Genomic DNA, 25962 nt, shown 5'->3' on the forward strand with positions numbered 1-25962 from the left:
TGGACCTCAGTGTACATATGGGAAGAGCATGTAGTTCATTATGCTCTAGGGAATATCTGTCCATAGTTGTCAAGGCGTTGCATTGAATACACATTTTTGGAGTAAAATCTACACCGTTGCTTTTCCTAGACATTTTCAACAAGATCTCACTCTTAATTGGAAGAGCAGATAACACAAGCCAAAAGCCTCAAATTCCTCAATGTGACAAAGACTCTCACCAAAATGGCCCTTCAGCACTAGTCCAAGCGCAATGGTCAACAAAACTAATTAGTAAAAATCCAAAATCATGACAATATTATAAATTATTATTAACTACTATTACCAACAACATTGTAATAATCATATAGTAACATTATACCATGTCATCGTTTACTTAAGTACTACATTAGTTACTTCGTTGCTACAGTTGCACACATAGAATATTTACTCTACTCAATTTTGTTACTCTACTTTTTTTATTATATTCTTTTTCTTATTTCTTATATAGTATCTACTGTAGTAAGGAAGCTGCAAAGCCACTTTTATTGTACTTGCAATGACAGTAAAGATATTCTATTCTATTTTTGAATGAAGCAGTTTTAAAATCACATAGTTTTCCTGAGGCCTCAGGTATGAAGCTGGATTCGAATAGATTTATTCGGAAATCGTTCATACGAGCATTTACACAAGAAATTTGATATTCATGAAAATCCTGCAATTTTGAAAAAAACCCCAAAAACCTTCATATCCAACTCATGCTCCTGAATGTGTGTAAATTTACACGTAAGAAGACTAACTAATCTAAACCTTGATTGATCAGCTTCAGATCATATCATTTGTGATGAGTTATGACACTTTTATATATAAATTGTGCTTTAATAAGCTTGCGTATTTCAGTTACACAGACAAATTTAACTGTCGCTGAGGAACTTTGCTTTGAATTGTCACAAATAAAAATGTATGAGAATTAGTAAGCCGATTTAACTTTTATACAACAAGAACGATGGCTACCTCCTGGTTTCCTCAGCAAGGGTTTCCTCCGGGTACTCCGGTTTCCTCCCCCAGACCAAAGACATGTGTTGTAGGCTGATTGGCATTTCCAAATTGTCCGTAGTGTGTGAACACGTGCACGATTGTGCCCTCTGATGGGTTGGTACCCCGTCCAGTGTGTCCAGGGTAAAGGATATACTGTACATCCAAACTGTACCAAAATGTAACGCTCCAAATAACAATAAAACATCGTAAATGAATCAAAAACACTTCAAATAACACAACAAAAATTGTCTGTTTTATTTGCCTTCTCAGCAACTGGGCAAAACTCTTGGTGTGGATTTTTGTAGATAATCGATAATTCAAGCAATAAATTAATCAGCAAAACCGATCAGTTGGTCGACCTCTAATTTTGTCTATTCACTTCACAGAAAAAAAAAAAATTCATTCATTCATTCATCTTCAGTAATCACAGTTTCCTGGTCAGGGTCATGGTGGATTTCACAGGAAAACTACAGCCCTGGCAACCCTGCCTCCCTGATGTGTTAAACGGCCTAGATTGGAAAAAAAGAAAGTAACAAACAGCCATGCATATTTTTTAAATGTTTTTTTGTGTGTGTTTTATAAGGCAGAACGTAGAACAGAATTTACATTTCCATATATGCAATCGCCACATTGCATTTTTTTTATTTATTTGTGCTTTAAACATGAGGACTGCTACAAAAAAAACTCTATTCCCAAGAAACCAGACAACCTAAGAATGATCCATTCTTACAAGTCCAACTTGCAATGGAGTGTGATGTAAAACATGTAACTGCAAACTCCATCTCCTCAATCACCACAATAGGTAAAAGCACAGCAAAAGAGTATACAAGCTCAACAGTCACTAATTGATCAATCATAGTATAGCAGTGAAGGCTTCATCGAGGACCAAGGACTCATGAACGAAACAGTATTCATGTTCTACATCATGCTAGAGATTAAAACTGATTTTAGAGTGAAAAGTGCATTAAAACATTAAAGCCTAAAATGTAAAACCTGATTATACAACAAGCATAAGTGACCACTAGAGGGCAGTAGTATGCTCTTTTATGGTAATTTTTATAATTGCTTGCAAGTAATTTGAGTACCCTCCACTACTTTGGAACTCTTCAACAGTTAGCAGAGCAACAGTTGAACAGTTACAATGGAACAAACTGTAAAGACGTTTAAAAAATACATTAATGAGAGCTGATTTCATACTCACATGGTCTGTATAGAAGGTTAAGCCTGACAGGTAAACAATGCAGATCATTTGTTAATGTGTAGAATTTCAAGGTCACACTCCGATCTGCAGTTCATTCAAAAATGGAATATTTTACTCCCAACTTATTCACCATTGCTTAAGGCCACAGACGTGATGCACAGCTATAGCTCAGTGGTTACTGATCAGAAGGTTGTGGGCCCTTGAGCAAGACCCTTAACCTTCAACTTCTCAGTTGTATAAATGAGGTTAATGTAAGTTGTTCTGTTTAAGGGCATCTGCCAAATGCTCTAAATGTAATGATCATTGTGATCCAATGTCTCCACTGGAACTATTTTACTGTGCTGCATTAAACACTTAAACACATTGATATTGCATTTCCAAATACAGATAAAAGACATGGGTACAGTGTCCTGGCTAATATGGAAAGCCAAACAGGTCTATATGCGCGTGCATTGTTACCCTGTTTAAAGTTTAAAAACGCCTTTTTCTAAACGCCACAAGACGTTAAGTTAGCATGACATGCTGACTGGCATTAAGTTAACGCCACAAGTTAATTTGCTCATTACAAAGCTCCTCCTCTACTGTGTTTGAGGAATCTACAGCAAGTCAGATTATTCAATCGGCAAAACACCAATGATGGCGAGAACGAACTTTACAACACAAGCAGACAATAAATGACTGCTCCTGACCTGATGTCCTTGACTCATTATTAAATAAAGAATAATATTTACGGACAGCAGAGACAAAATCCTTACCTGTTTTGCTGATTGAATGATCCGACTTGCCATAGATTCCTCAAACACAGTAGAGGAGGAGATTTGTAATGAGCAAATTAATGTGCCTATTAAGCTCCATGTCACGCTAACTTAATGCTAGTCGGCGTGTCGCGCTAGCTTAAAGCTTGGCGGCCTGTGGTGTTTAGTTAACGCATAGTGGTGATTAGAATATGTTGTTTTTAAACTTAAAATGGTGTAACGCTGCACGCGATTAATGGCCTATTTGGCGTTTCCAAAATGTGTGCATTTTTTCAGGGTAAATAACTTGAAGTTTTTCTCTGACCCAGCTCACTATAAATACACTTTAGCTTTATTTTGCATTAATCTATGAATCCATTTAACATCTCATGCTTGAATCATTCTTTTCCATCAATCATCCATTATAGTTCATGAAAAATGTACATTGTACATGTCCCACAACATTCACTTAGCCCTGTCACCTAAACACATTCAACCCTATGAAATATTTTCTGTTTTTTTTCCTCTCCAATGATTATTGTGATATTGACTGATTAGGTCACGTTGGAATCACTAGGCCAAATTATAGACTGAAAAAAGAAGTTTTCTGTAAGCCTGCAGCTACTGCTGTTGTACTTTAGTCCATCTGCCTCAAGGTTCAATGTGATGTGCGTTCTGAGATGCTTTTCTTCTCACCACAGTGGTAAAGAGTGGTCATTTGAGTTACTGTAGCCTTCCTGTCAGCTACAACCAGACTTGTCATTCTCCTCTGACCTCACTCATCAACAAGTCATTTCTACCTGCAGAATTGCCACTCACTGGATGTTTTTTTGTACCATTCTGTGCAAACCGTAGAGATTGTTGTGCATGAAAATCCCAAGAGATGAGCAGTTCTGAGATCCTCAAATTGGCCTCTCTGGCACCAACAACCATGCCAGGGTTAAAGTCACTGAAGTCACATTTTCCCTCCATTCTTATGTTTGATGTAAATATTAACTCATGTTCTTCGCCTGTATCCGCATGATTTTTACATTGTGATTCTGCCACATGATTGGCTGACTGGTTTTATTTTCAACATGCCCCCTGGGAAGCTGCCCTTCCTCAGGGGTGATATTCTGTGTGGCCCAAGTTTGAGTAAAAGGTAAAACATCTCAAATGCCAGCGAGCCACACGCTCGCCTCAGGAAATGTCACTGTGTTCAACAGAGCAATGAAGGATGACCCTCCTCTTTGACATAATTAAAGGACTTAACCTTTCAACCGCAGCAGTCTGCATACATGTGTCAGGGTGTAGAAATCAGTCACTTTATAAAGCCTTATACCACGCTTTGGCTTTTACCTTTTGGAGAACACATGCGTACACACACCCACACACATACGAAAGACATTAACTTTCTGTTCTCTGTAAAAAAAAAAAAAGTTTAAGATTAATAATGTCAGTACATAGTAAATAGTGATCCAATGTTTTATGGGGAATACAAATTCTAAAGCAGTGCATTATATTATAACTGGATTAAATAAAGTTAATAAGACAGAACATTTTTAATGTTGACACAAATCTCTCCATCCTGAAATACTTGTATAAATGTAGTTATACCTCTGACTGTTACAAAGCTGACACTGGAGACTCCTTCTAAAATTGCTAAATAAAAGTCTCCTCATAGAAAACTTCACAATAACAACAGTGCGTCCACCATGCAAGTCGTTCTGTAAGTCATTACTATAGAAATAATAATAATAAATGTGAACAAGCACATTAATATATACCTTGCAGCCGGAGTTAGTGTGAGAGCTGCTGTTATAAACCTTCTGACCAACTAGAATGGGGCATTCAGCAGTGCTTTGGTACAAGCACCAATGTAAAAACCTTCCATCCATCCATCTATCCATTTCCTGTACCGCTTACCCTACACGTGGGGCATGAGGCAGGGGACCCTGGACAGGGTGCCAGCCCACTCACTGGGCACATTCACATACACACATACTATGGACAATTTGGAAGTGCCAGTCAGCCTACAATGCATGTCTTTGGACTGGGGGAGGAAACCGGAGGAAGCCCCCGTAGCACGGGGAGAACATGCAAGCTCTGCGCAACAGGGCGGAGATGGGAATCGAACCCCATAACCGGAGGTGTGAGGCAAACATTCTAACCACTAAGCCACCGTGCTCCCGATGGAAAAACCTTACACTTACACTTTTTTTTAGGATTCATGGGTAAAAAAAATACACTAATAAATTCAGTTAATAACAACCGTCCATTAAAGTAACTGTCAACCTGGGTTTGAAAATAGTGACTAGAAGGCGGTAAATTAAAGTCACAGGATTGACAGAGAACTAATATTGGGCTAAATTCCATCCATCCATCCATCTTCTATACCACTTATCCTTCAGGGTCACGGGGAACCTGGAGCCTATCCCAGGGAGCATCGTGCACAAGGCAGAGTACACCCTGGACAGGGTGCCAGTCCATCGCAGGGCATAATCACATACACACTCACACACCCATTGATACACTACGGACACTTTGAACACGCCAATCAGCCTACCATGCATGTCTTTGGACTCGGGGAGGAAACCGGAGTACCCGGAGGAAACCCACGCAGCATGGGGAGAACATGCAAACTCTGCACACGCAGGGCCGCGGCAGGAATCGAACCCCCAACACTAGGCGGTGTGGGGCAAATATGCTAATCACTAAGCCACTCATATATGTCTCATACGTACTTCTTTATACACACTTTATAATATAATATCTTTATCAAGTTTAAAATGTCCCCTATGGACATGCACTGTGAAATGTGATATCAACATTAGGTTGCAGCACTGCAGATAAACTGTTATTGTTTATGTCAGGTAGTGGTCGTATTAATGCTGAGGTCAGTAAGGGCATTTAAGAACTAGACTGATCTGTGTGGGAAAATATCTTGCTGAGACTCATCTTGGCAGGCAAAGACACAATATGTTCATGGGATTTCAGGTTCACTCAAACGCTACTCCCCAGGGTGTGTGTGTTCGCATGAGAGAAGAGGATAACTGGTGGTAATATGGGCTTCCCACACAACTGCAGCAGTGTCTCTTGTAAAAAAAAATAAATAACTAAATAAATAGTACACAACTACCAGTTTAACCTTAATATCCTCAATACTGTTGATATTTTCTGCTGAAAATATCATAAGCACAACCTTTTATAGACTGTATTATGTATTTCCTGGGCATGATGAGGAACCTGCTGAGCATCTGGCACTAGAATGTAGTGGTATTAGTCATGTAGGAGAAGTAGAAGCCATATTATTACTCAAGCCAGGGGCTTGCCACACATTTTGAAATTCTCCTGCTAACTATTGTTACTACTAACATTAGCTAGCTAGGTAACCACGTGGCAAAACACAAGCTGAGCTGGTCAGTCTTGTTGGTCTTTGCCAGCTGGTGAATTAAATTTCCAGCTTCCTTATTAATGATAAATGTTTGAGATTTTGCAGTCCCTCCAGGATTTAGCCATTTTGCGATCGCAGAAATGAACGCAAAATCAAGGGAACTCCGCAATACTCTGAGGATTTGTACAGTGCTGTGCCATGTGTTCATGTTTATGTGTGTGTATTTGCAGGTATGTTTTTCCATCACAGAGAATTAATACTTCCACAGTGCTGTGGTATGTGGGAGTGAGTGTATGTCATTGTTTTGGCTGTAACCTGAAAACCCATGTTGACACTGAGCTGTTCAGTCTTACATTTCATTAGGCGCTGCCTTTAACGTGCAAAAGTCTGGGTTTCAACACACACACACACACACACACACACACTCTGTATAGCTGTTGCTCCTGGTGCTGTTATCACACATTCTTACTAATTAGAACATGTTTTCAGCGTATTTCATTATGGCTTAGTGTTTCACTGGTGCAATTACCCATGATGCTGTGTGTTGTAGTAAAATATTGATGAGCGCTATCATTCTAGCAGTCTGTGTAACATCAACAGATAGGGAGTTGAATATCGCACGAGTTCATGTTACTCACTTGTGTGTGTGTGTGTGTGTGTGTGTGTTTTTTCTGTGTCGGTGTGTGAGGGGGCCTGAGATGAGTAATATTATGTGGCATTCGTTCAAGACCTTATACCACTGTGCAGCCTAATGGAGTTACAGTAATAAAGCACAAGCACTCTGACCCCTAGCATAAGTAAAATGTAAATGTATGATCTGACTGTGACTTCATCTTGTCCCTCACTCTCAGACTAGACAGGTGGATTATGGGTAGTCATGTGCCAGTACGTAAGAGGGATTTTTTTATGAGCTTGTGAATGAAATACTGCTGTCTACAAAAACACACGCAATGCAAGAAATGATGGTTATTAGTGGTCGGGTTTGTAGTAAATTCTGAAAAGTGTACTTAGATAAATGAGACTATTACTATTACCTATTACTGTACCTGTGCTGGTAGAGAAAAACAAGTGGTTGATTTTGTCTTTTAAGCTCATATCTAGACCCTTACAACAGAGGGTTAATTAAGGTAATAAATAAGTGATAAGTGAAGTGAAATAAGGCCTCAGGTGATTTGGAGGTGTGTGTATTTTAAATACTGTATATTTTCTTGAAAACATCCTTAAATTGACAGTCTTTAATGTGGACACTGTACATGAAAAAGGGTTCAAAAGATAATTAACAGATGAAGACACTCTGTTTTCCCTTGGAACGAAATTACCATGGTTGTCACACTGAGTGTCACATGATCCAGTGTGTTAACCCCGTTTCAGTAATGGAAAGCGTCCATCATTGGACCCCCACTGACCAGATATTGTTTTAGGTTAACCTGCTTAGCAAAGATTTTAATATGTCAGGTGAAAATACAAACAAACAACAACAACAAAACAATGCTCGTGGTGGTCTTGTGGTAACCATAGCGACAGCAATGCTAAGCAGAGCTAGCACATGTCCAAAAGAGTACTATTTTAAACCTAGTGACAATTTTTTTGACCACCTTTTGATGTATTATTTCAGCAAAGTATAAACATATATATGTTGGCGATGAAGGAACCATCTCGGGCATGCACCAATCATTTTCTCCATTTGGCACTTTGGCGCTCCTCCCACAGGAGGTAAAAATCTTCTTACTTTATTAGACACACCCACTTTGCTACTAACTATAGATGTGCAGTTAGAGCATAATCTGTTCCAATCCCAGCAGTGACACCAACAACGTCACTGCGGCACCTGATGCCATTCTCAGTATGCAGTCACACACTTGCTATACTGACAGTGGTCCACTACCCTTCTGCCAAATTTTATTACCTATTCAGATATCCATAGGAATTAATAAACGCACATTTGGTTTGTCTAACTGCTAGGAGAGAGGGGAAAAAAACATATTTAGTATGGCGTAATCAAGTATCACAGTATCATCTTCCCCTGCTTCAGTCCATGTTGGTGCATGTTTAGGAGAGAAATCGTGAGCAGAAATAAAAAAGAGAGCAAGACCCAGTATAAAACGAGAAGCATCTAAGATGTGCTGCACGTCCAGCATTGCTTCTGGTATGATACAGATATTATAATACAGACTTGATCTGCAATCCTGCGGTACCTGATTTGTGTCCACTGTCAATTTAATACCTTTGAACTGAGTTATCAAAAAATATTTGATCCTTTCTTCTTTCCCGTGAGCTTCCTATCTGTCCACCCACTTCCAAGTGAAAACCAGCCGTTCCCGAAACGACGTCCTGATGCACCGTTCTCACTCGCACACCACAGTAGTGCTGTTCTCTTCATCCACGTACTGCCAGATGCCAGCATTTATTATTTTTTAAAAGTATATCCTCACTGACGTCTTGTCGTTGTCTGATATAATGAATACCCAAATAGTGGTGTCCGTATTCGAATACTGGCGTGAGCGGCACGGTGGCACAGCAAGTAAGCAATGCTGCCTCATAGCTCCAGGCTCTATATGGAGCTTGGGTTACTGTGTGCACATTGTCCCCGTGTGCACTTGGGTTTCTACTGGGTTCTCTGGTTCCCTCCCTAAAGAAATGTCCTGGTAGATGGATTGACTACATTTAATTGCTGCGATGTGTTAATGAGTGTGTGCGGTGTCATGCCATGGACTGGAATCCCATCCAGCTTGTGTATTTCTGCCCCATGCCCAGGAGTAAACTCTGGATTAACAGCCACCCTGACCAGCGTAGAGTAGTTACTGAAGATGAATGAATGAATCACCTCCAGGGTCAGGGTTCGATTCCCGCCTCTGCCCTATGTGTGCGGAGTTCGCGTGTTCTCCCCATGCTTCGGGGTTTCCTCCGGGCTCTCAAGTTTCGTCCACCAGTCCAAAGACATGCGTGTAGGCTGATTAGGCATTTCCAAATTGTCCATAGTGTGTGGATGGGTGTGTGAGTGTGTGCGTGATTGTGCCTTACAATGTGTTGGCACCCCACCCAGGGTGTCCCCCGCCTCGTGCCCCAAGTCCCCTGGGATAGGTTCCAGGCTTCATGTGACCCTGTGTAGGATAAAACAGATGTACAGAAAATAGATAGATGGATGAATGGACCTTGGTCATTGACATAATACTGGGTTTAATTATGCCATTTTGTGTTTGACTATTACTTTGGCAAAGAGTGGCAATGCGACACCAGCACCCTGTTTCTCTCTGTGTGTGTGTGTGTGTGTGTGTTAGTTTGAGTGTGTGTGAGAGAATATCCATGTGTATCACACACCAGAATGATTAGAAATTCAGTGTATTTGGGGACATAGGGGACATTATTTTTCTGTTTGGGTTACCACAGTCACTTTGATAAAATGTGTCAGTGCGGAGCGACACCAACGCCCCTTCTGTGTGTGTGTGTGTGTGTGTGTGTGTGTGGTTCACTAATATATCGACAAGCACAGAGAGAGAGAGATACAGAGGGAGAGAGGCAGAGAGACTGCAATTAGCTAGCCCATCACCTGCAATCTAAACGCGCGCGTGCCAGCAAAAAGAAAAAACGGCGGGAATCCACTGCGCTCGCGCCTCGTTTGTTTTGAAGCAGCTCTCCTTCACGACTGCGCACACAGGAGACACACAGCCGCACCGCGCGCGCTGAAAACAATGCGGGACTGAGTGCGGAGCGCAACAGAGAGAGAGAGAGAGAGAGAGAAGGAGAAGGGGGGCAGAAAACATGGTCACCTGCTCTCCTCAGTGAAGGAAGAAGGGAGAAGAGAGAGCGGGTGAAAGACTGGCGGAGAAAACCTCACCGTCGCATGGGGGCCATGAGCGGCGCGGACACGGCGACCACCAAACTGTTGAACTTAACCCAACGGTGAGAGGATGGCAGTCTTACCATTACATTTAGCCTTAAAAAAAAAAAAAAACATATATACTTACAGTTAGCATTAAAAAACATATATATTAGACATTATATATATATATATATATATATATATATATATATATATATATATATATATATATAAATATAAAGTGTCTAATTTCTCAGCGTCCAGATATTAATGCTAATATGTCACCGCAGCAGAAATAATATCTTTGGTGTCAGAGTGGGAGTTTATATGCTAGTTGTTTAATATTCAACAACTGCTCATAGTATACTGCTATAGTTTTTTTTTAGATGACCGTAAATACTGGACTGCACATATAGCCTTCATATAGGGTTTTCTATACTTTAATACTGATTAAAACAGCGTTTAAGTGTGTAAATACCCGGGCGTGTAGTGTGTAGCTCTTAGCGTTTTGTCATGAATGAAGACGCGACAGAACATGGAAAAAGTGTTAATTATTCATGTTAATGCTCTGGAAAAACAACAACAACAACAACTCAAGCGCTCTCAATTCAGCAATTAAACGCTATTTTCTGACATTTGAACCCCGCCTATATTCCTGACATTACGGTAACAGAGGAAGCCGCATAAATAAGAGCGCGCGAGCCTGCAGCTGATTGAAGAGTATATTACTAACTAGGACAACAGGTTACCTACAGTATACAGTGTCTGTTTATGTTCCCAATGTCATGATGCTTTCTGTCAAATCAGTGTGCTGGACATTCAGGAGTCTTAGGTTAATTAATTCATTGTTAAATTAATTTATTCATTCATAGCTGAATGCCAGCTATGTTTTTTTTTCATCCTAGAGGAAGGCATATATTTTTTATTACAGACCCACTGATAAAATAACAGATCATCTACAAACAAACAAACAAAAAAACGGCGCGACTGTTAAATCTGGAGGAGGAAATGAAAAAAAAAGTGAATATTTCAGAAAACAGCATGAGCATAACCAGGTGTATTTCAATTCAATGAAGTGGCCAGGTTTGACCCTTTTGAATGGCCAGCTAGTGTGGGGGTCAGATCTGTAAAAAAAAAAAAAAAAAAGACATAATGTGGCTACTCCTAGTCTGAGGAGGATCCTCATCGGATATAAATCAGTCCCTACAGTGGTTCTTGCGACCAAAAATGCTTGATATTGCTGCTGTTTTTTTTTCTTCAAAATTTGCATTCTTTTGTACTTTTTTCCCCCAGAAAACTACTTGAATTGGTGAAATCGCAATTGCACCCAGTTGTTTTGCATGGCCTTTCACAGTGATGTTTGTTGGTAAAAGAGGCCTTTTAGCTGTACCCATGTTTGACGCACGTGAAACGAAGACTGCTTTGGCTGAATGCGCGTCACAATGACGTCACGTGACGCGTCTCGGCCCAAATCTGCGGAAAATCTGCGGTCATTTTGTAAATTGCAGGCTCCTACAAATATTCCAGAGTTTGCTTGATTTTGTGTTCATTTCTGCAATCGCAAAATCCTGGAGGGACTGTATTCTAGACTATTTAGACTGCTAAAGACTTGACACACCTAAGAACATGAACTTGGCCTAAAGTTTGATATTTTATGAGAACCATTATGTATGTACAGTGCCCTCGGGTAATATTGGCATTCTTGTAAATATGAGCAAAGAAGGCTGTGAAAATTTGTCTTTATTGTTTAAGCTTTTGATCTTTTGTTAAAAAAAAATCACAAAATATTCTGCTGTCATGGATATCAAACAATTGCAAACACAACACAGGTTTATAAAAACAATATCTTTCTTAAATATAGGTGTGCAACAATTATTGGCACCCTTTTAGTCAATACTTTGTGCTGCCTCCCTTTGTCAAGATAACAGCTCTTGGTATTCTCCTATAATGCCTGATGAGGTTGGAGAATACATGGCAAGGGATCTGAGACCATTCCTCCATACAGAATCTGTCCAGATCCTTCAAATTTCGAGGTCCACGTTGGTGGACCCCACAAGTTTTCTATGGGTTTCATGTCTGGGGACTGGGATGGCCATGGTAGGACCTTGATTTTGTGGTAAGTAAACCATTTCTGTATTGATTTTGATGTATGTTTTGGATCATTGTCCTGCTGGAAGATCCAACCACAGTCCAATTTAAGCTTTCTGGCAGAGACAGTTAGGTTTTTGTTTAATATCTGCTGAGTCCATAATGCCGTGTATCCTAACAGAATGTCCAGGTCCTCTGGCAGAAAAACAGCCCAAACCATTAAAGATCCACCACCATATTTAACCGTGGGCAAGAGGTACTTTTCCATATGGCTACCTCTCTGTGTGCACCAAAACCACCTCTGGTGTTTATTGCCAAAAATCTCTATTTTGGTTTCATCTGACCAGAGAACCCAATCTCATTAGAAGTTCCAGTAGTGTCTGGCAAACTGAAGACGCTTGAGTTTGTTTTTGGATGAGAGTAAAGGCTTTTTTCTTGAAACCCTTCCAAACAACTTGTGGTGATGTAGGTGACTTCGGATTGTATTTTTGGAGACTTTCTGACCCCAAGACGCAACTAACTCGAACTGTCCTCTTCACAGTGCATTGAGACGATATAGACACACGCCCAATTCCAGGTTGATTCATAACATTTCCAGTTGACTGGAACTTCTTAATTATTGCCCTGATGGTGGAAATGGGCATTTTCAATGCTTGTGCTATTTTCTTATAGCCACCTCCCATTTTGTGAAGCTCAACAACCTTTTCCTGCACATCAAAGCTATATTCCTTGGTCTTACCCATTGTTATGAATGACTAAGGGAATTTGGCCTATGTGTTACTTCATATTTGTACCCCTGTGAAACAAGAAGTCATTGTTGCACAATTTTCTGTTCCTAGTCACCCTGGTGTACTAAATAAAATGTAAAATATCAACGGGAATATACTTCATATATATTTTTCTCATATAAATTCATGGGGGTGCCAATAATTGTTGCACACCTATATATAACATTTTTTTTTTTGAAGAACCTGTGTTGTGTTTGCAGTTGTTTGTTATCCATGAGAGCAGAGTATTCTTGTAAATTTTTTGAACAAAAGGTTAAACAAGAAAGACAATTTTTCACAGCCTTCTTTGCTCATATTTACCAAGGGTGCCAATATTAGTGGAGGGCACTGTATTTGATAAATATTAATTGGGACGTTTCAGAAAGCAGCCATTGTATTAGCCTGCTTTGTTTAAAAAAAAGTACAGCAGAATGCAGTGTTTTCTCTAATTTAGTCTATTTGAGCTGTCATTTGGTGAAATTTATGCAGGCATTTCCGTGTTTTAATGCTCATGAGAATTAGATTTCACTGGCACCGAATAATAAGGGGTTGCACTGTGGCGCCAGGTTGTCCGGTTTGATCCTGAGCTCAGATTACGGTCTCATGTGTTCCTTGTGTCTGCGTGAGTTTCCTCTGGATTCTCCAGGTTCCTTCAACCTCCCAAAAACATGCCAGCAGGTGGGTCGGCTATGCTAAATTGCCCCTGGGTGTGAATGTGTTTCTGCCTGGTGCCCTGTAAAATAATGATGTCCCACCCAGACCGCATTCCCACATCATGCTCAGTGTTCCCGGGATAAGGATAGGTTCGGATCCACTTTGACCCTGAGTCCAGAATACTATAGAGTAATGAATCAGTGAATACTGTGGCTGAACCCTGGGTAGACTCCTCCCCCAGGCATGGTGGCCCATCTCACTCTTGATGTTGTTCCAGCTCTATAATTTTAATACTGTTTACATATACATATTTGAATGCTTAGTTTGTTGTGTCACTGATATCTGTGTTAGAGCAAGGAAATTCTTGTTTCCTTAGTAGTTTGTGTTTACAATGTTTTAAAAAAAAAAACCGCTAAAAGAAATATTTTCTTTTGGGGACTGAGGTAAGTGTTGTCTAGATTTAACACTGGCTGTGATGGTCACGAAATTTAATGGCTGTATGTGCATCAATGTCATTGAAATTGTACCAACTGCAGAAGAAGGAGCCAACCATAGCTATCAAATGTATATAATTATATACTATTCTAGACCATTTCTGAATATATTACTTACATCAAATGCAGATTTCCCTATAAAAATGGTTTGTGTTTGAATGTAACAATCTTCACCAAGAGTACTTGCTACACTTTTGGGTTTTGTAGATTAGTAAATAAGTAAATGGTCATTGTATTTGTTTTGAGACATCAAGCCTGAGCTGTTTACTAGTGGATATGTACAGTATGTGTGTAGTGTAGTAGTAATAGTAGAAAGGGGGGCGGTCACAACCTGTCAAAAAAAGCAAGGTTCCATCCATCCATTTTCCATACCGCTTATTCTACACAAGGCCGCGAGGGAGCCTGGAGCCTATGCCAGAGGACTCGTGGCACAAGGTTGGGGACACCCTGGACGGGGTGCCAACCCATCGCTGAAAAGCAAGCTTCATATCATCGCAACCTCAGTCAAATCCTGTGGTTTGCATTAGAAGATCATAGCACATTGAAGGGTATCCAAACCTACAACTAAGAAAAGCCTTTCTGTTGAACCATTAGCAATATTAATAAAAGTAGCAGAAGCTTTCTGTAATATGTTAAAAAGTGACATTTACCAAAACAGCAGTGCTTAAAAGAAATTTTCTTCATTTTATTCTGCCATTTGATTCAATTTTGGCATTATATTTTGTTGTTTAGGAGTCTCTCTTGACTCTGGAATTCCTTTTTTCCCGTTGTAACGCAAGCACAAAAATGAAGTGGTGTTGACTTCTGTGGGTGTGGCAGACATATTTTTTGGCTTGAGCATCTGTGTAAATTGTGACCTGGTGAAGAGCAATAAAATTAAAGACTAGAAGGAATGCCTAATCAACATATTAGGCTTGATGCGTTAATGTTATTCAGTTATATATAAACATCTCTTATTCCTTAAGACACATTGCCACTGTCGTAATGTTATGTGATTTGTTTCCAGTTACAGATTTCAAGGTCATATTTTAACGTTCAACACATGTGTTTTCTGGCTTTCTGTGAGCTTTTCTGGGTGTTCACCCACATGTGAGACTTCTAGGACATAGCATCCCAATGATGAATTTGGCGAGTGTCATTGTTTTCGTGCAGAACCATGTGCAACAAGTGCTTTCACAATGTACCAAAAAAAAAATCTTACTAGATCTGCTAGGCATCTTTCTGATATTTGATACTTTCTTTCTCAATTTCACTTAATGGTCAGCTCAGTTGAAGTGTTATGTTCATCCTATGTAATATTTCAGTATTTCAAATTAGCCGCATGTCACGTCTCTTTATGTAGTTTAGCATTTCACAGCTGCTTATGTGACAGACCTAATTAAAGTTTGCAGCTGTAGCACATGGAACTGCAGTTTTAGAAGTCATTAATCTTCTACACTGTGGGCTTGACTGAGAGCATGGCTTAATAACAGTATGTGCCCAGCATTGAAAATTTGAAGAAATACCACAGGACTAGGCGTGTAGCTTATTGACAAATCATCAATTTAACAAATAAATGGGCTAAAATTGCAGTATCACCATAACCACGGTTATTTATTTATTTATTTTTTACTTCAAAAGCATCATAAGCTTTAGATGTAGAACTAGAGAACTAAAAGAAAATTGAAAAGCATCCCTGAAAAACAAACACTGAAACATTCAGCAGTGAGGTAAGTGAGTAATATGCCAGTTTGCTGTTGAAGTAAATTATGTATAGACAAAAATCAATGACTATTGTTGTATAATTATTGCAGCCGGTACACAAGCATATTTTGCTACAAGAATCCAGATTGTTGCAGTAGGATGACTTTTCAGGTCTACCTGAACACTAGAAACATCTAGTAATAGACTGCACTTGCTACTATGTACATTATTAAGTAGCAGTAATTGCTGCACGTTCAGTTAGCTTGAAACCAGACCCCCGTCCAAGTGACAGTGAGCGCTCGAAGCCACATCATTCTCTGAATGCTGTATCGATAGAAACGGATGTAAAGTCACAACGTGGGATGTTGTGGTCAATAACGCTAATTGGTGCCACAATGCAACCTTTGTCTTGCTGTAAAATGGGTTGAACCTGTTTCCTCAGCAAGCAGCCGATCGGGAAGAAAAAAGACGGGATTTGCTCAATGAAGTATAAGGAGTTAATTCTAGGAATAGTCTAATAACTGGATATAATTTGTTGAAATTCATATCGTATATTTTCAGCCTTGTCACTGAGTTGACATGATGCGTATGAAAAGATCCAATCAGATGATCATGTGGCAGCAGCATGATGCATAAAATCATGCAGATACAGGTCAGGAGCTTCAGTTAATGTTCACATCACACATCAGAACAGGGGAAAAATGTGATCTTAGTAACTTTGACAATGGATTGTTTGTTGATTTCAAAGCAGGCACACGCACGTCGCTATAGTTTACACAGAACGGTGCGGAAAAACAACAAACATCCAGTGAGCAGCAGTTCTGCGGGCGTGAATAGCCTTGTTAACGAAAATGCTCAGCGGAAAATAGCCAGAATGGTTCCAAACGTCAACTAGCCTGTCCGTACAGGATTTTGTGATTGTTGCGGCCAAAAACGCTTGATTTTGCTGCTGCTTTTTTAAAAAAAATTTGTGATGCAATTGCCAAAGTTTTTCGTGTGCATTTATTGTGGAAAACTACTTGAATCAGCAAAATTGCAGTTGCACGGTCTTTCGCAGTGATGTTTGTTGGTAAATGAGACTTTTTTAGCTGTATGCCTGTTCGACGCACATGAATCGAAGAGGCTGAATGCGTGCTGTGATGATGTCACATGACGCGTCTCGGCCCAAATCTGTGGAAAATCTGCGGTAATTTAGAAAAATTGCAATCTGCTGCAAATATTGTGGCGTTTGTGTGATTTTGCTGGAGGGATTGAGTAGCATCAGATTCCTCTTCTTAGCTGACTGGAGTGGAAGCCTGTCGTCTTGAACCAGTCTGACCATACTCCTCTGACCTCCTCTCTTCAGTGTTTTCACCTGCAGAACTGCTGCTCACTGGATGTTTTTTGTTTTTTGTGCCATTCTGTCTAAACTCTAGAGTGCGTTGTGCATGAAAAATCCAGGAGCTCAGCAGTTTCTGAAATAACTCAAACCAGCCCACCTGGTACCAAGTACCACGCCATAGTCAAAGGCACAGAGATCAGATTTTTACCACATTCTGATGTTTGTGTGAATTTACGCTTTGCTCATTGCCACATGACGAACTAATTGGATAATTGCGTGAATGTGCAGATGTACTAATAAGATGTCTAATAAAGTCTCAGTGACCGTTTATATATATATATATATATATATATATATATATATATATATATATATATATATATATATATATATATATATATATATATATATATATATATATGAAAACAGAATAAACTACTGAAATCTCTTTAAATCAAGGGGTGGTATGGTGTTCCTGTTACCAAGAAAAGGGAACAGGTTGTTAAATCAGCATGAATGTAACCGTCTTCATTACATAAAAAATGTTTATATCAGCAGGGGATTGTTGTCTAAAATTACACGAGTAATTCAGGCAGGTGATATTTCTCTAAGCTATGAAGCCTGGAACTGATATATTTCTGTATAGCTACTTTGTGACAATAGCCAATGTTAAAAGCGCTATACAAATTGAATTGAATTGAATATGTATACGTATATGACATTTTGACACCATTAACCTTTTCCCTTTCCAACTTTTCACACCTTTGTTGTTGGTCTCTGGAAGCACAAAAGATGTAAATGAGAACTGGGTTAGGCCAAAGGCAAAATCTTTTATATTCGATCCTATTCCACTGGGGGGGAAAACATTCATATGTTTGCACTCATAGTCACAAAGTAAGTTTTGCAATGGCACATATATGCTTTAACATGCCCTCAAGCACTTGTAGAGTCACTGTCAGCTTCACTTATGAACAGAAATGATTCAATTATTTGCATTATAAAGTTCTAATGGAAGCATAATGATAGCCCTTTCACTAGAGCAGGAGAAACCCAGTCATACTCTCTTGCCCTCGTACGTCGTACACACACACACACACACACACACACACACACACACTAGGGATGCCACGAGAACCAATACTTCAGTACCAAGTCGGTACCAACATTCTTAAAATGTGACGGTACTTGTTTTTCTGGAGTAGCGTTAGTACCAGATCTAATGGAGGTACCGAAGTTGCAATTCTTCCGGACCTGATGGGGGCAGCAAATACGCGCAAGTGTTTTAGTCGGCCCACAAGTGGTGAAGAAGAACAACAACAGCTACAAGCACACGGGGAAAAACTACAGAAGTTTAGTGCCACCAGGACTCGTTGAGAGGAAATGTGGTATGGAATATGTAAATACTTCGCATTCGAGGCGGATGACAACAAACATATAATTGATGCTCTGAAGCCGGTGTGCAACTGATGCTATTGTTCATTTCAAACAAAGCGAGGAAACACCTGGAATTTGGCAAAGCACCTGAAAGACTGGCCCTACGTTATGTTTGTTTGAGGCAGCTGGCATTGTGGCCGTGAAACCAGCTAACGTTATGCTCCATGTAATATTTGAGAGAGCCGGTTATTTGTTACCGACGCTAACGCATTGCAATGTTATAAACTACCTCCTAATGGGCCACAATGCATCGCCATTCAGCCCGTGTCCTGTCAGCAAAATGTAGCCTAATGTCATTAATCATTATTCATGCTTTTAATAAATCTTTTTGACCTGCCACCATATGAGTGAATTTAAACTAATGCTTGCATTCAGAGTACAAGGTGTGTGTGTGTGCGCGCACGCATGTTTAGGAGTGCACCTCTACTGTAGCCTCCACTCATTGTCAGACACTGTTTGATAACTAAAATCTCTTTCTCTCTCTCTCTCTCTTTTTTTTTGGCCAGTATCAGCCAGAGGAGGATGTCCTCCAGGACAGTTTTTAATTGAATTTTTTAAATTTTATTTTTATACCACACGGTGGTATCGACTTTGGTATCGAGTATCGTGTACTTTTGGTGGTATCGGTACCGACTACTAGATTTTTGCTATCGTGACGTCCCTAACACACACACACACACACACACACACACACACACACACACTTTGCTTGTTCTCTAGTATGTCACTATGTGTTTTGAAAACTGTTTTGTTTAGTTATTGACATTGGTGGTGTGAGGGATAATTTGATTATGGCAACTGTAGGAATGTACTTCCTCAAATCCGACCCTAAGGGCTGAATTAAATAAACGCACTGTATTGAGAATTGAAACTATGACGCAAGAGCCAATAGATCATTGTTGTGTGCTGTGTGTGTTTCAGCTCTGCATCTGAAGACCTGGGCTGCAGGAGGGGCGAGTTTAGCCGGAAGCACTATGGATCAGTGGAACTGGTAAGTATCAGTTGGAGTTTTTTGTTATACAATGTCGACATGGTGTACGCACTATCAGAACGTTATACTAAATATTCATCATAAGGTTGTTTTTGCTCAGGACGTGTTACATTTCATTACATTACAGTGCACTTCGAGATGCTTATCTGCTCACCGTGGCTGTAAAGAGTGGTTATTTGAGTTACCGTAACTCGAAGGTTTTTTTTTTTTGCAGCATAGTAAATATGGATGTCAGTCCCAAATACTGACTATATAAATATAATCTATATAAAACAAGAAACTTGGACTTAACTAGCTAGCGTTGCCATTTTCTTTTAATAATCAATAATGAACATGTCGCTCCTGAATCCTTCCACAGTAATGTTATACACATCTTTCCTGCTGAATATTAAATGACAGTAGGGTTGCACGGTATACCGGTACTGCGGAAGTATCACTATAATAAAGCTTCAAAATACCGCCGATGCCACTGTATTTTTTAAACGGTGGTATCGTCGATACGGTAGTACCGTAAGTAATGTTGTAGGTGTGGCAGTTACTATTATTTTCGCTAAAATGACACATCCAACTGCTTTTGCAGAATACACAAAAATTAGTGACACTTCATTTAACCGGAATTCATTACCTTAATCTTTAAAGATCTCCTGTTTGCTAACAAGAGAGCTAATGTTACGCTAACCGCTGTGTGTATATAATAAAATCACGGTTCGTACAAGGTGCTTGAAGTGCTTGAATTTGGCTTTTTGTAATTTAAGTACTGGAAAAGCTTGAAAATAGCCATTTTTAGCCATTTTCCATCTAGTGGTGCTTAAAAAGTGCTTGACTTATAAAAAGTCAATAAATACGAAATCGCTTAATAACGTTAAAGTGTTTATTTTCGAGAGACCACGAATACAGTCCTTTCAGTTAAAATATGACACCCTGCTGCAGCCCCTCCGCCTCCTCCCGCTATTCACTTACTCATTTTAACAGAAACAGCACATGCTACTTGGTATCGTGATACTTCAACTGGTATACTATTGTAAGATATGTTTATGGTATCGTGACAACCCTAAATGACAGTAATTACAGCAAAATCTGATGTAAGACATGCTATCTAATGCTTTCATTGTGTGACTGAGGGGTAAACATCCGTACCTATAACTAGTTATTCTGGAAACTTCATCATGTATGCCAATAGAGTGTAATGTTAAGACTATAGCAATTTAATATCTTATTATAGTACACCGCCATTCCAGTATTTGTCACATCACTGTGGTGAGTGGCCTGCTTGAATGGTATTCAGCTGAGTATCACTTAAAAGAAGAATCGTTTGTGACCATTGCATCTCTGTGTATTTTTAGTCAGCAGAGAATTTCTCCATGACAATCCTGTTGAAAGAATACAGCTTGCAGCAGGATATTCCACACTGGAGCTAGAAATGTCAGCCAACAGACTCTACTTGATACAATATACAATATTATATAACAATAATAAGAGCAGTCACCCTGATATCGAACAGAAAAAAGTAGAGTGTTTATGTGTTTCTGTAATCCTTTTATTGAAGCCTGCAATGACTCGATAACTGATACACACAGGAAGTGGCCGTAGCCCAAACTCAATGTTGTTTCCTTTACGAAGTTCAATAAGGGGTTTGTGGGTAGAGTGAGATGAGCGACTTTGTGTCAGATAGGGCTGGCTGACAAAACCACATTCTTGTTATCAAATACAGCAGTTGGGGAAATATGTGTTGTATTGTATGTGTGTTGGCCTGTGACGTTTTTTTTGTAACATTTTCTATTATATATAATTCTGGAAATTACAGGCTTTCCAGAAATAAAACATGTTCTGGAGAGCCTGTGATCTGAACTGAAATGCATACAGTTGCATTCAAAATTACTCAACCCCCAGTGCAAATCAGGTTTATTGTCAAAATTTACAGACTTTCAGCTGTTTGCAATGAACAAATCAAACAAAAGCAATTGAAATAGTTAAACACAACGATTGCTTCAAGTGGTTTCCCCAAATTCAGCTGAAAATGCAACAGCACAAATATGCAAAACAGTTGTTGTCTCATGCACACCTGATCAGGGGCTTCATTAGCTGCACCAGGTGTGCTTGAGCTGGAACACATGAAATACCTGAACTGGCTAGGGGCACTCATTTAGTGAGTGAGCCGGCTACCCATTGACATCACCAAATTGTTGCATTCCTCTTTTGTGATGCTTTTCAAGGCTTGTACCACAGCTTCTTTCAGTTGTTGTTTATTTTCGGGGGGTTTCTCCCTTCAGTCTCCTCATCAGGAGGTGAAATGCATGCTCATGGACTTGGCCAATCTAAAACCTTTACTTTTATCACTTTTTTGTCCGTTGATGAGTTGGCAGTGTGTTTTGGTTCATTGTGAATCATCTGAATCTTACTGCTGATGAGTGGTTTGCATCTTATGGTATGACCTCTATATATATGTCTTTTTTGAACAGTGGATTGTGATATTTTCACCCCTGCCCTGTGAAGGTTGTTAGTGATGTCACTAACTGTTGCTTTTGGGGTTTTCTTCATAGCTCTCACAATGTTTCTCATTAACTGCTGTTGTTTTCCTTACCTGACCAGTGGTTTGTTTCTTTTTCAGGACATTCCAAATTGTTGTATTGGCTATGCCACTGACATTGTTGTATTGGCTATGCCCAATGCTTGTGCAATGGCTTTCTTAGCTTTTCTTAGCTTCAAAATGACTTGTTTTCTCCCAACATGGCCATGTTGGTTTATATTTTTTAACAACAAATGCAGTCTTCACTGACAAAACCCATGGCTCAAACCAAGCGTAGACATTCAGAGCTATTAATTGTTTAAACAGTCAATCACCTCGGCAACAAGAAACACCAGTCACTCACATGTTCCAATATGTTTGCTCCAATATGTCAGACATATGTCCAATATGTCAGAAGTTGGTGGTAGCCTAAGTCAATACAAAATAGACAACTAGTAAAAAATTATAGATGATACCTTATAGATGATACATGATTACCTTATATATTACATTATACCTTATAGATGATACATGATGATACATGCTTGTTCAAAACTCAAAAAGGGAACTCATGTATTTGCTATAAAACTGAGGCAGGTATATAAAAAAAGAAGACAAATGCTACATGTAGCTAATTTTTTTTTTTGCCTAACATTTAGCAATTTCACGGTTGTGTGGGTTTTAACATTAACAACCTAGCAACCTAGCAGATATAGGATTGTGACAGTCCAGCGCAGTTTCATCACAGCAGCAGCATTCATGGGACTGCTGACTATTCTAGGTAAAACTGATGATGCTCTGAGTCCCATCTTCCTAAGAAATGATCACTGCTGTTTTTCACTTATTAGTCAACTCACTTATTGTCAACTCAGTTCCACTCACTTATACAGACACACAATTTCAAGATAACTCTATAACTGTGATTTAATGAACACGTTAAACTGGCCCGAGCCACTTGAAGAAACATGGAGAAACTTAGATGACTGTTCTGCTGAGATTACATTTCCATGAAAACAAAGATATATTCCAACACAGTAAGGCTGTCTACATTGCAGTAACATTTGGACTTTATGGTCTATGCTAATGTGTCCTATTCTTATGGAAAGTTTCATAAAGGCTTTTTGGTTGTAGTAATTACATAACAATTACAAAGCATCTGTGCTTCATCTGCAAACAGCCTCCTGCCAGTCCTTTAATTTTCAACGGATTCAAGTTCATGATTTATCTGATGCCTTTTTCTGCACAGGTGCATGCAGTTAATAGTGTTCTTCCTGAGTGAGATTTTGATCTATGACCAGCTCTGTTGCCAGGCCAGTAATGTTAATTTTGCATCTGAGTGCCTGAGTGTGGTGTAAATGGAAACAAATGCAAATAAAGGTGTTAATGAGTAGCACTCTATAAGTCACGTGTTTTATTATTTGTGTGGTGCAATGCATTAGTCAGTCTTACTCTGCTTTATGAGAGAGGCTAAACATGCGAAGAGCCATTTAACTCATACTGAAACTAACCCCTGCTAAGACACTGCGTAAATGAGTCAGCAAAGAATTAAGCAAGTAATTCAGGCAACCTTCTAACAGACTCCCCTCTGTGGACAATGCATTGAATTCAGTGCTTGAAATGGGGAGATAAAATAAAAATGCTTTGTCATCACTGCAGCAGCGAATTTACATTCAGTGACAGAACTGTAATGCACTTTCAAACTCTGCCTGTGGAAGCAGCACCTAATACAAATAGGGGCAAGGACTAAAAATGTAGGGGGAAAACAAAACACAGCAAGTCAGCTAAATTGGACATATTAAATGGAAAACATGAGCAGGAAGACAACAGTGAATGGAGTGCTTATAAAAAGTCCAGTGCTCAACTAAAAACAATGGTTCATGATGAAATCAAAAATGAGTTTAATCATTTTGGAAATGTAAACTTTGCACGTAATGGCGCAAAAATGTTTGTTCAGAGCTTCAGCTGAGTTCCTTCTGTTTTTGCTGAAGGAGTATTGTAAGCAAAAATGCTAACATGCTTAACTGTGATTTGAAGCTTGCCCTGTTGGTTGGTGTGACTTGATGACAACACAAACGCACAGCACAGTCTTATTAAAAAAGCACTGAAGCTGAAGTATTCCTTAAATTTTGTAGCTAAAAGTAACTAAATGAGACACAGAGTTGGATATCACTTAAGTAAAAAAAAAAAAAAAATGGCACTGAAAATCTGACTTACTGTTAAACCTCCATAGACCATGTTAATAACTAAAACGTTCAGCAAGAAACGAATGAAAACATTAATAAAAAGTTAATTACAAACTTTCATATGAAATACAAATTTTTGTTCATGATACTTGTGGACTACTTTGCACCCACATGCTTCTTAAATAAAATCTTAACGTCTTTTTTTTGGGCCAAACTGTAATCAAATGCATCATCTGATGGTACAAGAGGTGCTTGAGAATTCAGGTGAGGTTTAGTGCCTTGCCTTCAAACCTCCAGGGGAAACTTAAGATCCAAAGGGACTGGAAATCTTTCTGAATTTCTCATACATAATAAGAGTGCTTTTAAATTCTGTATTTTGTGAAGCATGTGCAGGACTGGAGACTTGGTGGTGACTCGTATAATGGGAAACAAATTGTCATAGACTCCAGCTTCACAAGTTGTGGCTTTATTGACAACCATATTCACTGCACCCGGCATCTATACTGAACTCTCTGACTCCGGGGGGCGGGGCGAGGGGCAGATCCTGTGGGAACATACACTTACAGTGGTAAATGGTAAATGGTCTGCACTTATATAGTGCTTTTATCCAAAGTGCTTTACACTGTGTCTCATTCACCTTCACACACACCAATGGTAGCAGAGCTGCCATGCAAGGCGCTAACTTGCCATTGGGAGCAACTTGGGGTTCAGTGTCTTGCCCAAGGACACTTCAGCATTTGGTGTCATGTGGGTCAGGAATCGGACCGACAACCCTACGATTAGTGGACAACCCACTCTACCACCTGATCCACAGCCGCCCAGTGACGTCACGTATAGGGATGTACTACACTTGTACAATCAGCCATTGCTCATACCACAAGAGTAGAATTGTGTTTTATAAATACATCTGATTTACCACAATCCGTTTCCTGTATTTGAAGATTTGAAAAAGCACATAAAGTGATTGTTTGTTACATTCTGTATGAACTGAGGTTAGAAATTTGTTCAAGTGGTTATCACAATGGCTCATCCACCCATCTTGGCCCATATTTTCATCTGAAAATCAGATTATTTGGTTAGAAATTATGTTGCCAGCTGCAGTATAATCCATGATTCTCTTTTCCAAGGTTTTCTACAAGCACACTACAGTATAGAATTTATCTAGCTAGAATTTATCTATCTAGTTAGACTTTACCTTTTCACTACGTGCCAATTAAACTAATAGTTTATGTTTACCTGCATTGTTATTAATAATGTGGCTATTATTTCTGAGTAAACTAAATGCTCAGGTCTATATAATCTAGCGAACAATACACTCAGAATAGGCTCACATCTTAAGAATGTAATATTTTCTCAAAGTAACTAATGAACAAAAGTGAGAGCATATTGCAAAACTTACTTGAGCAGTTTTTTTTTTTTTTTTTAAACTTCTGTTGCACCACTTGGGAGCCCACAGTTTGTTTCCACATTGGTCTCTTTCATGTAATAGAGGGAGGACTAGGTAGATTTATTTCTTCCTTTTCCCCCAGAGGTGGGTTTCATAACAGTTGCCAGCCTCAGACTGTAGATAAAGCATAATCTGTGTCCTTGTGAATTTGTGTAAAAACCAGAGATCACATTTTATTCTTGTTAATTAAAGCCAAAACAACTGCAAGACCCAAATGTGTACATTTTTGGTTCATTTATTATCAGTTCATGA

General features: G+C 39.3%; 1 protein-coding gene across 4 annotated transcripts in view; it reads left to right on the forward strand.

The window, feature by feature from the left end:
• The window catches only part of garnl3 (GTPase activating Rap/RanGAP domain like 3), a 100465-nt gene that overhangs the window by 18474 nt on the left and 56029 nt on the right, over positions 1 to 25962 (forward strand). For 3 of the 4 annotated variants that reach the window (XM_053617684.1, XM_053617685.1, XM_053617687.1), the window contains exon 2: positions 19505 to 19574. In XM_053617684.1, the coding sequence (XP_053473659.1) occupies positions 19505 to 19574 (70 nt within the window). Of the gene's footprint in view, positions 1 to 9928; positions 10223 to 19504; positions 19575 to 25962 lie in introns of those variants that run through there. The other variant, XM_053617686.1, reaches the window with a different exon arrangement.

The sequence above is a fragment of the Ictalurus furcatus genome, chromosome 28 (assembly GCF_023375685.1).
Source record: "Ictalurus furcatus strain D&B chromosome 28, Billie_1.0, whole genome shotgun sequence".
Classification (NCBI taxonomy): Eukaryota; Metazoa; Chordata; class Actinopteri; order Siluriformes; family Ictaluridae; genus Ictalurus; species Ictalurus furcatus.